The following is a 15,130-nucleotide window of genomic DNA, read 5'->3' as shown; positions in this document are numbered from 1 at the left end:
TCACGCCGAAGATCTGTTTATGAGCTCTGCAAAACCTATGTTGTCGTCTGGGGGGATGGCCTAGATGGGTAGGAGTCTGGATCGGGGAGATTTGGGACGTCTGGTGGATTATCATAATTTTCCCAAGGATCAGGTGGAGAGAGAGTAGTGTCATCATCATTATCCTCTTGTGGGATTTCATCCCCTCCTCCACCCCCACACTCAAGGTGATCATTATCACCATCTTGTGGTGTAGGCAAATATGGAAGCACTGGAGAGTGTTCTGGAGAAAGTGGTAAAGTGTGTAGTGGGGATATTTGGAGGAGAGAAAGGCCTGGCTGGAGACGTTCCCATGTCTCTCTTCTTTAAGGGTACTTTGGGTTCTGCTGGGGAGTTCAAAGGTCACTTTTTTATAGAATTTTTTGATTTTACTAGTTTTAGGGTCAATATGAAGGTTTTTTTGTTTAGGGTCCACTGGATCTGGTTGGAATAGGTCTTCTAATCCAGTATCCTTGTTCGGCACCGATGATTTTGGTTGTTTTGGCCTTGATTCCAAAGCTGTAGGAGGAATTTTAGTGTCCTTTTGTTTTGGAGGACCTGTGGAGTCCGAAGACTTTTTTTGCTCCGAGGATTTATGGTCTTTTTTGGGCTCCGAGGATTTTTTTGGCTCTGAGGATTTGTTGAGTTTTTTCGGCTCCGAAAATTTGCTCTTTTTCGGCTCTGAAGATTAGTGGTCTGCCGAATGTTTGGGTTTCGGTACCGAGGATGATAATTTGGTACGATATGTGGCTGGCTCGGTCCTGAGTCGCCTGAAGGCTTGTCTTTGGACTTCGGAGCCGAGCCTGAAGGCGGGGCATCAGCAGTTCTGTCAAGGTGTCGATCTGAGCTGGAAGGTGAAGGTGTTACCGGAGCCTTATGTTTTTGAGAAGAGTAAGGGGTGTCAATGTCGGTACTCACAGTTCGTTGCCCTGGAGTAACCATCTGATCTTTGGCTTCTGATTCGTCGGCCTCGGAGACGCTGATGTCCTCATTTTCCGGTTCTTGTTCCTCGGGAGCATCAGGGCCTGCATCGAAGATGTCGTCCGGCACCGTGGTAGTGGATCGAGACATTATGTGACATCGAGCCCGGTGATCACGTATGGTTTTCTTCTATGTGAATGAAGCGCAGGCCGAGCAATCTTTGTCCTCGTGTTCTGGAGAGAGGCAAAGATTACAGACCTCGTGAAGATCAGTGTGTGGGAATTTGGCACCACATAGGGGGCATTTTTTTAATGGAGTTCTTTACATTAGCTGTAGGGTCTGATGGCGTGGATTGGCCCAATGGCCTGCGTCGATGACCGTAATCGAAGGTGTTGAGATTTGTGTTGGGGAGCACGATCAAAAAGAATACCGTTGAGCGGTGAAGGATTGTGCGTCGAAGGGGAATCGAATACGATACCGACCCGGAGCGCAGCAGTTTACATCCAAACCTGATAGCGGAAAAAAACAATCTGAAGATGGAGTCGACGCCCATGCGCACAATCACCATAAGGAGGGGTCACCTATCCCGTGACTACAGAGACCTCTTCCACAAAAACAAACTGCAAACATCCGAGCCCAACACCAGATGGCGATCTATGCTCAAGTATACAATCTACAGCTCATATGCCTTGAACATCTATTTCTGAAGAACAGTGAATCAATCAAATATTAGTTGTGTATTTTGTTTTCCATGACAATGTTTGGGATTTATCTATTGAGGAACTGGTACATATCCCAAAAAGCAACAAGATGTCAAATTTTGTCTAAAATAAGATTTTTTTTTATACAATTAATCAAAAAATCCTTTAAAAATAATTGAATAAAAGAATAGAAAGGAAAAGAAAAAGAGTGTAATGTAATCTAAGTGTGATGTTTCTACAGAGGGTAGCAATTTCATGTGGGGACTCATGGGTGTAATGCAAGTTAGCTGCACCACTGTGTCTCGGGGAGGAGAGCTTGAACTGTATACCTCTGGACCTGTGGGTGGATTCAAAGAAAGAAAACACTCTTCTAAGTTTAGGGGAGGAGGAGCATTGAAGGAGCTGCACACCTCTGATGGCAATGTGAAAATGGAGGGAACCTCACAGATGTGGCCCAGGTCGTGTGGATAATCCAAGGAGTGTTGCGCTCCTCAGACCAGGCATGGGGGATGGAAGTAGCTGTTCCTCAGAGGCCTAGGACTGAAGGTGGATTGAATGAGGTGTACAATCCAGCCCAGAGGTTTTGACCTGTAAGGGAGGATGAAAAGAGCAGCATAACTTGGAGGGCTGCTCAAAGCCGAAAGGACGGAGCTGCATGTCGTCACGCAGCTCGTGATATAATGTGCGGAGACCTCATATATTTAGAGAAGGGATAAGGGATGGTAGAAAGATTTGTGCACCTGTTGCCAGGTCTGGCTGATGACACAGAAATAGCATAGAGGCAGCTCATGGATGGAGCAAGCTAGCCAGACACCACTAGCCTACAGCTGGCACAGGATTGAGAGAGTTGCAACCCTGTGTTGTAGGGCTGGGGGACAGTCATGCCCCTGCTCCTGGCTGGGGAAGATAGACTCATTTATACACCTCTAGTTCAGGACTGATGAAAGCTCACAGTGGATTTCATTCTGTGTCCATGGGTTGCACCACCTCTTCCACTACTTCAAGCTCCAGGGATGTGATGGTTTTCGTCAGTACTGCGGTGGTCCCCTTCCGGTAACGGTAAGACCCAAGCCTGGGAAAACAACAGGTTCAGAGGGCTTGAGTTAGACACTTGTGATAACTTGACATCGATCCATGGACCACAGAAACACTTTGTTATGACGGTGGAGACAGGATTCCTTAAAATGGAGCAATTGTAGGGGTCACATGTACAAATACCATCTAAAAAGATCCAACAAACCGCATATCCAGACACATTAATTTCTCCTGTGGTCTCAATCAGAGTTCTACTGTTTTGCTCTGCCAGAACAAGGGGGAAGCACAGCTTCACATTGGAGACACATTGCACTGCTAACTACATACTGGGGTAACATTTCCCACAGCAGAATTCACAGGAAGTATTAACAATTATAACCCTTTAAGAAAAGACCAGCTACAAGTTGCCAAGAGTCTATTAGGGATATGCATGAGTAAAGATGCTCAGGAGCAGAACTGATTCAGGCTCACCTGTGTCCGCTCTGGCCTGGGCTGTCATACCCACGCAGAGACTCTGTGCCCTCCTTGGTGATGATGCACAAGTCCACATTGCTCCCGGATCCCAAGTCACATGTGATTCCAGCAGTAATGGCCTCCCGCACCAGCTGTTTGGCATCCTCACGCTGTGAGCGATGAAGTGGACCGAAAAATGGCAAAAGGGAAAAATAAGGCAATAGAAGTAGTCAAATTGGATGTCACTTCTATGTAATCCTGTATACCCGTGGGGAGTCTGAAGGCAAAGCAATATGCAAGAGAAGTACAACTCCAGGAACACACATTAGGAAAAGAGATGCAGAGTTGTACTGCGGAAAGAAGCGTTCTTGAATAATCTACTATCAAACACATGCTGGAGGGACAGCTTCGTATTCCAGACAATAGTATTGTAGATCAACATTCACTCACTTACCTTCTGCTGGGACAGCCCAGCTTATACTCAAAGAAATCACATGGTGTGGAGGGAAGAGAAGCCAAACATCCTACACATAGGCACTAGGCCTCTCATTGTCCCATCAATCCCAGCCCGCAGCAGACATAGCAAAACGGATTCCCACAACCACATCTGGCAATCTGCAATCATCAGGCATTCACCTTGGCTATTTACAAGAGCTCTGCTGGGGACTGGTTCATCAGATAGTGCTGGGAGTAAGTGACACATGCTTCTGGTTTTTTGGTGGTTTGAAAAGGGAGTGACATCTGCCCATTTCATGATCTTACTTAGCAGTGATGAGTACAGATGTTCTTTGCTTCTAAATTCTACACCACAGACTTTACCCTGCAATCACCCTGGCCCTTAGCCTCCCACTCCATTCCAACTTTGTGCCGCATGGCCTGTCTACGAGGGGACAGCATGCACAGTGTCTCTTCTGCTGCACTTGCTAGTCCTGCCGGCACATGACTTCCACTTGATAAACACAATATACAATTATACAGCGCGCTATTACCACTAAAAGTGTCCTGAAGCTAATGGAGGAAGCAGTGCACAGAATCAGGAATGCAAAGAAACTTAGGATAATTATCAGGAGACCTGATGATGAGATCCTGGCTTTATGATACCCGCAACCAGTGGCTAGAAAGTCAATATTTCTGCATTCAGAATGGAGTTTATGGACTTTTGGAATACAGTTGAGCCTGAGAGCATAGGGTGTGGAATGGTTGATACATGACCAGTTTTTGTTTGGTTTTTTTCAAAATATGTTTGGGATCTAAACCATGACAAGCCCCATAACAGAGGCAGAGGACCACAGACGCCGACCACTTCCGAAGGAAACCAGGGCAAAGAGCGGGGACCAGAAGAGACAGCGGCAGGGCAGAGGAGGCTGAGGAGAGTGGCACGTTCAAGCTCAGACATAAAAATGGACTGTACCATGGCACTGTGGGGGTCCTTTGGAAGAAAAAGAATAATACTTTGGATGACCTGAAGATGAAAGAATCTGCTGGGTGCAAAACGGCAGAGTGGGATCAAAGCAAACGCCCATGTTTTTGGCAGAGTGAGTATGGGAGGGTAGAGTACTCCGCCTCAGGTGGTCATAAAGCAGCTGACCATGCACTGGGGGGTGGCAATAATTATAAGTCTTATCAATGTTGAGTATGAGCCACAATATGCAAGACAAAGCAGAAGAATAATACGGGACACAATAGCTGCCGAGATATCCAGGAGGATCTAGGGAGCCAGGACTCCCCGATCCACTGCAAGTTTAAGATTATCAGTGACATACATGAAAGCAGATTCAGTGAAATACATGAAAGCAGATTCAGTGGCAGATTCAGTGAAATACATGAAAGCAGATTCAGTGAAATACATGAAAGCAGATTCAGTGAAATACATGAAAGCAGATTCAGTGACATATAGGAAAGTAGATTCAGTGACATACAGGAAAGTAGAATCAGTGACTTACCGTAAAGCAGGTTCAGTGACATACACGAAAGGAAAGTAGATTCAGTGACGTACAGGTAATCAGATTCAGTGACATGCAGGAAAGCTTATTCAGTGACATACAGGAAAGCTGGTTCAGTGACATACAGGAAAGCAGATTCAGTGACACAGGAAAGTAGGTTCAGTGACACAGGAAAGTAGATTCAGTGACAAACAGTAAAGCAGGTTCAGTGACAAACAGGAAAGTAGATTCAGTGACACAGGAAAGCAGGTTCAGTGACAAACAGTAAAGCAGGTTCAGTGACAAACAGTAAAGCAGGTTCAGTGCTATGAAATGGTCTTAAACCAGACCAATTAGAGTCCAGGAAAGATTTGAATTCAACAAAGAAGAACCCTGAGCATGAATATGCTTTTCTAGTGCTTTGGATGGCAAAAGGAGCAAAGATATGAGTGAAAATTGCTCACGACAACCGGGTTGGAAGAAAGTTTTTTGAACAACAACACGATGACGTGTCTTTTCAAATTGCAAGTCCGTAGTCGGAATTCAAATCATGGCTATACAACTAAAACAAAGTTGTTAGAAGTGACATAATATTGGTATTACAGGTGATTTCTGACTTCAGCATGCATCTGATATTGCAAATAATCTCAAAGTGAGATTGGCATATATAATATAGCGTCACATTGTATTATATTATAATATAAAATATTTATACACTGCACGTCTCAAAGTGAATTTTGTAAATAAAAAGTGTTATTAGTAACTTAATAGTGTCCATTTTGTTAGCTTCTAAAGCTTAGTTAACCTTCCAGGACTGAAAACTGGTGACCTGTAGGCTTTACAAAGATCTCTACACCAGAGGCCAGATTACCACAGGCGTGTGCCACCGCTTTGTGTGTCCCTGGGGCACTTTGGCATTACAGAAGGGCCCGCAGCCCCCACTGTAATACTGATAGCGCTGGTGTATTACCACATATGTGCAGCACAATCATCGCCCCTCCTTCTGTGCACTGGATAATAAAGCGACGTTAGTGAAAACCATTGCTACATGGGGAGCAACTCTCACCTCCATGTTGGGCTTGAAACGATCTTCCAATACAGCGATGGCAGCGGCTGATCCGGAACCTGTGGCCGCAAGATGAGAACGGATTAGAACCAGCATCTAGTGACAAGTCACCCCTCATCATCTAGCGACAGCTCCAGAGGTAGAGTATGTATGTCTGATCTGTCTACATTTATGAATTTGTGGTCTGTCAAACGGTGTATCTGTCAGTCTCTGTGTCTGCTCATCTCTCCATCCTTGGCCGTGTGTGTTTGTCTGCCTCTCGGTCGGTCATTCACTCTCTTATACACGTCCATCCATTAGTGAGCATTAATCTATCTATAAGTCTCTACAGGTACTATGTCTACTTGTGTCATTGTCATAATGGCATTCTCTCCACCATGGTGCACTGTCCATTACTCAAACACCTCAGTCTGCTTTCAGTACAGGAAAGAAAGTCTTACCCATGGCAACGAAGGGAAGCGTGTCGGTGGATCCATGGGGGTAGATGGTGTACAAGTGGGATCCCTTGCAATCCACGCCGCCCACAATTATAGATGCGCCAATATGGCCCTGGTACCTGTGGCAGAGGAGGGCAGTCATATGCACAGAAGTAAGAACATGCATGACCTTAATCGCTTCTCGACCTGTGCTAAAGCACCATTGCACACGGAATACGCAGCCACTTGGATCTAAACGGAGGACGCGGTGACCAAGAGCATGCCTGCCTCAGCTCCCAGTGCTGGGTTGTACAGCGCCAACATACAACGACTAGACGAACATCTTCATTACTAAGCATTCCTTAAATCTCAGAACAGGGACGTGTAAGGTCTATGCTCCATATCAGTCAGTAGTTACTGGCAGAATCTACTTTGGCATCTGTCATTTACTACTAGCGCCCGGGGCTGCTGTTTCTCCCGTTGTACACTTGACTCTCCATGGGCAGTAAGGGCAAGCAGTCAAAGCTGTCTCTAGGAGGCAACAGCAACACAAGCAATTTCACAGAAATACATTCAAAGTCTAGTCTGGTCTTTTTTTAAGAGGAATGCCCAGAATACTTCTAGGTGGGCCCAACACATGCCACATTTTCAAAAAAAACTTAAAACTATGGGCAGAGATTTACACCACCAAACCTACTTTTACTGGTTTTTATAGTAGATATTCCCAATCATGTGGCTGGACAGCTCAGCCATATGCAGGGATCTAGTGAGAATGTCTTGCGGCATTTCCCTCAGGCTACTAGTCTCTGTGCGGAAACTATATAGCGCAGAATTCCTAGAGGGAATGGAGCCCTCAGTGCAAAATCACTTTTTTTTAAACTTATTTTCACTGCAAAAAGCCCTTTATCTTCACCCCCATCAAATGTGGGAGTAATACGTTCTCCTTCCCATCCTGGAAGGGGAATTACTTCAGCCTTTCCAGCCACATTACCTACACAATAAACCTATGATTCATAAGTTCATATAGCCAGGGTGGCGAAATAAACTCTTTTTTTTTTAATACCATAATGTTCTCGGAGGCGCGATCAACATATACTATGGCCAAGACCAAAGAAATTTTTTCAAAGTATCAGAATCTATTGGACAAACATATTAAAAATATACGTAAAAATCCCTAACATGACTGAAACACATCACCGTTCCACACAGATCAAGAAAAGTAATTTTAAGAGTAATTTAGTCAATTCTTAAAGTAGCCCTGTGGTACTGTATATGAAAAGAAACATTATCTCATTTTCATAACAGCCACAGAAGAGAAGATTTGCTGCAAATTACATTCGAGCTGGTTTTTTGGCTATGCTATAACTTTTTGAAGTCTTCATCGGGGGAAGGAGTGATCTTTGTCTGCAATCCTCTATCCCAGTCTGCAGATAATTCTATATGCAAATATCAATGAAAGGGATAACTGCTGATAGCAATTAATGGAAGAATTAACATTATTATACACCATCTATTTTGTTTATCAATTGCAGTAGATAAGGTAATGACCTCATAGATGTTTAAGAATTCTTGGTTGCAGGAATCATCATAGCTGAAATGATCTTAAATCGATGAAGACAGCTATAAATACTCTTTCCAGAATCAATTTCACACGTTAGTAGTTTGGGCTTTTTCAGTTTGAATAACCGTTAAAGGCGTCCTGTAATTTGGCTCCAGTGACTGACACCAGTCAGATGTCGCGCCGCCATGTTGTGGTATAAACATCAAGAAAGTTCTCTGTGGTTTTCACAAGTACCTTACTTGGCTTTGCATCAAGCCGACACTTAACTTTTAACTTCTCACACCCCCGCCTCCCTCTCATAGACCCTTCTTGCCCCTTAATTCCAACCTTTTCCCTCTCAATCCCTTGCTTTGCCCCTCAGTTCCTCCTACTCTAATCTAGGCCATTCCTTCCATCCCTCTCCTATTTATTCCTTTTTTCCCTCTGTATTTCCACGTGTTCCCTCTCTGTAAGAGGGTGTCCTGGTGAGTTGAAGAAACTGAGACTTCAAGTAAGTATTCATGTATTTACTGTTACAGAGACCCACACAGCTCCAGTTGAAGACAAGCAAAGAATGACACAAACTCAACAGGAGTTCTAGATCTAAGAGCGCAGTGACCTGATACATTCTTATTACATCACACTTGATATACAAATAACTTTATTGATATAAGAAAATACCGCATAACATAAGCATAAGAAATCCAGCTCTCCACACTCTCTGATGTTCCTTCCCTCCTCGTTCACTTCTTTTCTATTTGCTATCATATCTTTCCCTCGTATCTATTCCCACACTCCTTACATTTCCTCACACTCTCCCTCTGAACCCTTGCTTCGCTCTTCTATTCCCCCAGGGCGCCTCGAAGCAGCTGTGATGCTAGAAAAGGCGCGACATATCTTGTAATAGCAGATTAGGCCGCGAAAGACTGTAGAGTCTGTATGATTTCGCTGAATACAATATTTTCCTGGGCTCGGGGGGCCGGGCCTGCCCTGGCACCCACCTGAACAGCATCTGTTTCAGCATCCTGTTGACGGCCACCACGCGGGGGGTGCGGCCGGTGGAGAGGGCGTGCAGCTGCATGTTGGAGGATATGAGCTGTGTGGTCACCTCTGCGTCCGCCGCCACGCCGGCTCCGCAGCAGCTATGCGAGGGGCGGAAGAAAACAGGAGTCAGTGCACAGTGTCGGGTATCAGAAAATCACCTCAGAACACCCTCCCTGCATGCGGGCCTCTGATGCACTGACGTCTCCCAGTATGGGGCCACACTGTTTGAGAGGTCATATTTGTTGCATGAAATAGCCGGCAGGTGGCGGTGTTGCACAAGAAATTAAATTTTACAATTAATTTTTTTGTACACAAACGCACTTGATGCGCCTTTTACATTCTAGGCCCCGCAGTCCTGTTAGAATATTAGAAAATAGCGGGAAGAACTGGACTGGATGAACTACCTATGCAAGGAAATGAGAAACGTGGGAGCTAAGGATGCACCCCATCGAATGTCAGTTCTAGTGTTCCTTCCGGTGCATATTCTTATAGCCAACAATTTCTTTGCATGGGAAGATTCCCAGACCCAGGCTTCGCTCGTATTGTCTATTTGACGTCACTCACAACTCCTCAATGAAAAACATACTGAAAATTCCCTGTTACCCATCTATAAATCTATATTTTATCAGGTGAATTAGCCTAGTTGGTTCAACTGAAGGAAGCCGAGACTACAAATGTCCGAATGCACTGAAATAATAAAGTAAAGCTCAACATTAAATGGTAGCTTGATATGCAGAGATACAGCAGCCAGTGGTGGGTGGGAGGAGATGCGACTTACTAGATATGGCAGTGTATAAAGTGCGTCTTTGTGTAATGGTGATGGCCTCAATGCCCGCTAGATGTTGGAGGTTATGAACAGTGTCTTGTGTAATGGTGATGGCGTCAATGCCCGCTAGATGTTGGAGGTTATGAACAGTGTCTTGTGTAATGGTGATGGCCTCAATGGCCGCTAGATGTTGGAGGTGATGAACAGTGTCTTGTGTAATGGTGATGGCCTCAATGGCCGCTAGATGTTGGAGGTGATGAACAGTGTCTTATGTAATGGCGATGGCCTCAGTGCCCGCTAGATGTTGGAGGTTATGAACAGTGTCTTGTGTAATGGCGATGGCCTCAATGCCCGCTAGATGTTGGAGGTGATGAACAGTGTCTTGTGTAATGGTGATGGCCTCAATGCCCGCTAGATGTTGGAGGTGATGAACAGTGTCTTGTGTAATGGTGATGGCCTCAATGCCCGCTAGATGTTGGAGGTGATGAACAGTGTCTTATGTAATGGTGATGGCGTCAATGCCCGCTAGATGTTGGAGGTGATGAACAGTGTCTTGTGTAATGGTGATGGCCTCAGTGCCCGCTAGATGTTGGAGGTGATGAACAGTGTCTTGTGTAATGGTGATGGCCTCAATGCCCGCTAGATGTTGGAGGTGATGAACAGTGTCTTATGTAATGGTGATGGCCTCAATGCCCGCTAGATGTTGGAGGTGATGAACAGTGTCTTGTGTAATGGTGATGGCCTCAATGCCCGCTAGATGTTGGAGGTGATGAACAGTGTCTTGTGTAATGGTGATGGCCTCAATGCCCGCTAGATGTTGGAGGTTATGAACAGTGTCTTATGTAATGGTGATGGCCTCAGTGCCCGCTAGATGTTGGAGGTTATGAACAGTGTCTTGTGTAATGGTGATGGCGTCAATGCCCGCTAGATGTTGGAGGTTATGAACAGTGTCTTGTGTAATGGTGATGGCCTCAATGCCCGCTAGATGTTGGAGGTTATGAACAGTGTCTTGTGTAATGGTGATGGCCTCAATGGCCGCTAGATGTTGGAGGTGATGAACAGTGTCTTATGTAATGGCGATGGCCTCAGTGCCCGCTAGATGTTGGAGGTGATGAACAGTGTCTTATGTAATGGTGATGGCCTCAATGCCCGCTAGATGTTGGAGGTGATGAACAGTGTCTTATGTAATGGTGATGGCCTCAATGCCCGCTAGATGTTGGAGGTGATGAACAGTGTCTTGTGTAATGGTGATGGCCTCAATGCCCCCTAGATGTTGGAGGTGATGAACAGTGTCTTGTGTAATGGTGATGGCCTCAATGGCCGCTAGATGTTGGAGGTGATGAACAGTGTCTTATGTAATGGTGATGGCCTCAATGCCCGCTAGATGTTGGAGGTGATGAACAGTGTCTTATGTAATGGTGATGGCCTCAATGCCCGCTAGATGTTGGAGGTGATGAACAGTGTCTTATGTAATGGTGATGGCCTCAATGCCCGCTAGATGTTGGAGGTTATGAACAGTGTCTTGTGTAATGGTGATGGCCTCAATGGCCGCTAGATGTTGGAGGTGATGAACAGTGTCTTGTGTAATGGCGATGGCCTCAGTGCCCGCTAGATGTTGGAGGTTATGAACAGTGTCTTGTGTAATGGTGATGGCGTCAATGCCCGCTAGATGTTGGAGGTTATGAACAGTGTCTTGTGTAATGGTGATGGCCTCAATGCCCGCTAGATGTTGGAGGTTATGAACAGTGTCTTGTGTAATGGTGATGGCCTCAATGGCCGCTAGATGTTGGAGGTGATGAACAGTGTCTTATGTAATGGCGATGGCCTCAGTGCCCGCTAGATGTTGGAGGTGATGAACAGTGTCTTGTGTAATGGTGATGGCCTCAATGGCCGCTAGATGTTGGAGGTTATGAACAGTGTCTTGTGTAATGGTGATGGCCTCAATGCCCGCTAGATGTTGGAGGTGATGAACAGTGTCTTGTGTAATGGTGATGGCCTCAATGCCCGCTGGATGTTGGAGGCGATGAACAGTGTCTTGTGTAATGGCGATGGCCTCAATGCCCGCTAGATGTTGGAGGCTATGAACAGTGTCTTGTGTAATGGCGATGGCCTCAATGCCCCCTAGATGTTGGAGGTGATGAACAGTGTCTTGTGTAATGGTGATGGCCTCAATGCCCGCTAGATGTTGGAGGTTATGAACAGTGTCTTGTGTAATGGCGATGGCCTCAATGCCCGCTAGATGTTGGAGGTGATGAACAGTGTCTTGTGTAAGAGTGAAGGCTTCAATACTCACTAGAGGATGGAGGCTATGTAGTGCGTCTTAAGGGTGAGGGCTTTAATACTCACTAGAGTTTGGAGGTTTTGAAGTGTCTTGTGTAAGGGTGATGGCTTCAATACTCACTAGAGGATGGAGGCTATGTAGTGCGTCTTAAGGGTGAGGGCTTTAATACTCACTAGAGTTTGGATGTTTTGAAGTGTCTTGTAAGGGTGATGGCTTCACTATTCACTGGAGGTTGGAGGTTAATAAGTGGATCGTGTCTAAGAGTCATTTCTGGATACCTGAACATGTTTGCGGTTACGAAGTGGGCAGGTGCAAAGCTTATTTTGAGTCGGTGGTTTCCGGTGCTCGGCAGAGGCACTTAATACTCAACACTGGCCCTTATAATAGTCTGCAACATGGTAGCCCTGTCTATCTAACTTAATGATGAGCACAACAGTTGCTTATTAATTCAATATACATTAAAAATTACTAATAACTGCCGCCCCAGCCATTCTTAAAGCTTTGGGGTCCTGGAAGAGTCTGAATTGTCACATTTGCAGGAGTGTGATGGTTAGAAGTTGTGCTGATACTTTTTGGTACTGTCATTGCAGCACTCGCGGGGCAATAGGTGGTGTAAGCTGCACCTCCTGACAAGGGCTCCGGCTCTTATATTTAAAAAAATGAAGCACTGGTCTGGTGTAAAGATAAGAGTTAGATTCTTAGTAGATCACAGGGTTACGAAGTGTGTCTTGCGTAAGGGTGAGGGCTTCGCTATTCACTGGAGGTTGGAGGTTATTAAGTGGATGTGTCTAAAAGTCGGCCCAGGATACTTGTTACATGTTTGAGGATATGAAGAGGGCCTGAGAGTAGGACCACACATAGGGATGAGCCACTAGAGCGCAGTGACCAGCTCGGATGATATGGTTCAACAAAATCCTGCAAATAGCTCAGACCAACCCCAGCTTGTGCTCTGGACACATAGCACAGGGTCTTAAACTACATTTGTTTTTCAATTGGGAGCCAGTGCAGGGGGGACGAAGGTCCCCCCTGGAAGCCTCGACAGCATTCTTGCTGCAGAATTCTGGACCACCTGCAGCCTTCTAATGGAGGATTTGTCAGTTCCCAAAGCATGGTTCTGTAGTCCAATCTCAACATTGTATTGTATTGTATATAATATTTACAGAGCGCAACAAACACCCTACGGGTACCCCAGCGCTGAAGATACGTGAACACGGACCAACAAGGAACAAGAGGAAAAAAAAATAATAATAAAATAGAGCCTAAAATGAGCATTGCTCAGAGATAACAGAATCAATTACTAGGGAACAGCCACGTTTTGATCCTTTTCCTGAACAGGGACAAGGTACTACTTTGTCTGATTGCGAGTGGAAGTTAATTCCAGAGTTTCGCGGCAGTCATGATAAGACATGATAAGACCCTGTCTGTTGCGCTGAAAATGGAAGTAGCCAGATGATCCTCCGCAACCATTTGAGAGCGGCAAAACAAGTGGCCGAAACCTTTGTCATTTGAAGCTTCATTGACAACTTTCATCCAGCAGGAATCCCAGATTCTAGACCTTGTGTGTGTGCTGGATCAGAGAGCAGGCTCAGATTTTTTGTGCCAATGGGGGGTCCTTCACGAGGACGGATTCCTTCCCAGTACCAACATCTCTGTCTTTTCTCCATTCATTTTTAGTGATACTCACTAGATCTTGGAGTTATGTTTTAAGTAGCAGAAGGGAAGCTTTGATATATGGTAAATGTTTTTGCTATGTTTTGAGTAGGAATTGAAGTGAAGCTTAGATACTTACTATATGTCAGGGTTTTGTTTTGAGTAATAAGGTAAGTGATGTTTAGATACTCACTAGATCTTTGAGTTACGTGTTAAGTAGTAACAGAAGTGAAGCTTTGATATGTAGCAGATGTTGTGGCTATGCTTTGAGTAGTGTTGGAAGTGAAGCTGCTAGGATATTCACCAGGTGTTGGAGGAATGTTTGAGTAGTAATTGAAGTGAGGCTTGGACGGTTAGTAGATGTTAGGCTAATGATGTGTGTAGTAACAGAAGTGTGGCCGGTGATGCTCACTAGATGTCGGGGTTATGTTTTGAGGAGTAACTGAAGTGAGGCTTTGTATACTCCCTAGATGTCAGGGTTAAGTTTTGAATCATAATGGAAGTGAAGCTTGGATACTCAATAGATGTCAGTGTTGGGATTTGAGTTGTAACAGAAGTGAGGATTTGATAGTCATAAGATGTTGGGTTTATGTTTTGAGTAGTAAAAGAAGTGAGACTCAAATGCTCACTACATATTGGGGTTATGTTTTGATTGGTAATGGTAGTGAGGCTTGGATACTCTCTAGACGTTGGGGATATGTTTTGACTAGTATTGGAAGTGAGGCTTGAACAGTCACTAGATGTTAGGCTTATGGTTCGAGTAGTAACGGAATTGAGGCTTCCATGCTTACTAGATGTCAGGGTTATGTTTTGAGTAGAAACGGATGGGAGGCGGGGTTATGTTTTCACTAGTGATAGAAGTAAGGCTTATATGCTTTCTAGATGTTGGGGTTATGTTTTGAGTAGAAACGGACGGGAGGCTTTGACAGTCACTAGATGGCGGGGTTATGTTTTGACTAGTGATGGAAGTAAGGCTTGGATGCTTTCTAGATGTTGGGGTTATGTTTTGAGTAGTAACGGATATGAGGCTTTGACAGTCACTAGATGGCGGGGTTATGTTTTGACTAGTGATGGAAGTAAGGCTTGGATGCTCACTAGATGTTGGGGTTATGTTTTGAGCAGTAAGGGAAGTGAGGCATGGATACTCACTAGATGTTGGGGGTGATGAAGTGTATCTTGTCACAGTTCTTGTCAGCCACAACCATGTCATCTGTGGCCCTTGTATCTGCTCCCAGAACCACGCCGTCCTGCAGGGAGGGAGGGCAGTAAAGGGTGAAGGTGTAGCAAGGGAGCCTTTAATGTAGCTTGCATAGACAC

At 45.1% G+C, this 15,130-nt stretch overlaps 1 protein-coding gene across 1 annotated transcript in view; it reads right to left on the bottom strand.

The window, feature by feature from the left end:
• Positions 1-418: 418 nt before the first annotated feature.
• Positions 419-15,130, bottom strand: part of LOC146869251 (proteasome subunit beta type-7-like) — a 51,161-nt gene continuing 36,449 nt past the window's right edge. The window contains exons 3-8 of the mRNA XM_085646204.1: positions 14,963-15,060; positions 9,074-9,214; positions 6,557-6,672; positions 6,117-6,175; positions 3,147-3,298; positions 419-2,712 (exon numbers count right to left, since the gene is read on the bottom strand). Coding sequence (XP_085502330.1) covers positions 2,601-2,712; positions 3,147-3,298; positions 6,117-6,175; positions 6,557-6,672; positions 9,074-9,214; positions 14,963-15,060 — 678 coding nt within the window. The 3' untranslated portion in view covers positions 419-2,600. The remainder of the gene's footprint in view (positions 2,713-3,146; positions 3,299-6,116; positions 6,176-6,556; positions 6,673-9,073; positions 9,215-14,962; positions 15,061-15,130) is intronic.

The sequence above is a fragment of the Triturus cristatus genome, chromosome 1_1, assembly GCF_964204655.1.
Source record: "Triturus cristatus chromosome 1_1, aTriCri1.1, whole genome shotgun sequence".
NCBI lineage: Eukaryota > Metazoa > Chordata > Amphibia > Caudata > Salamandridae > Triturus > Triturus cristatus.
This window is presented reverse-complemented; position numbering and strand designations above follow the sequence as displayed.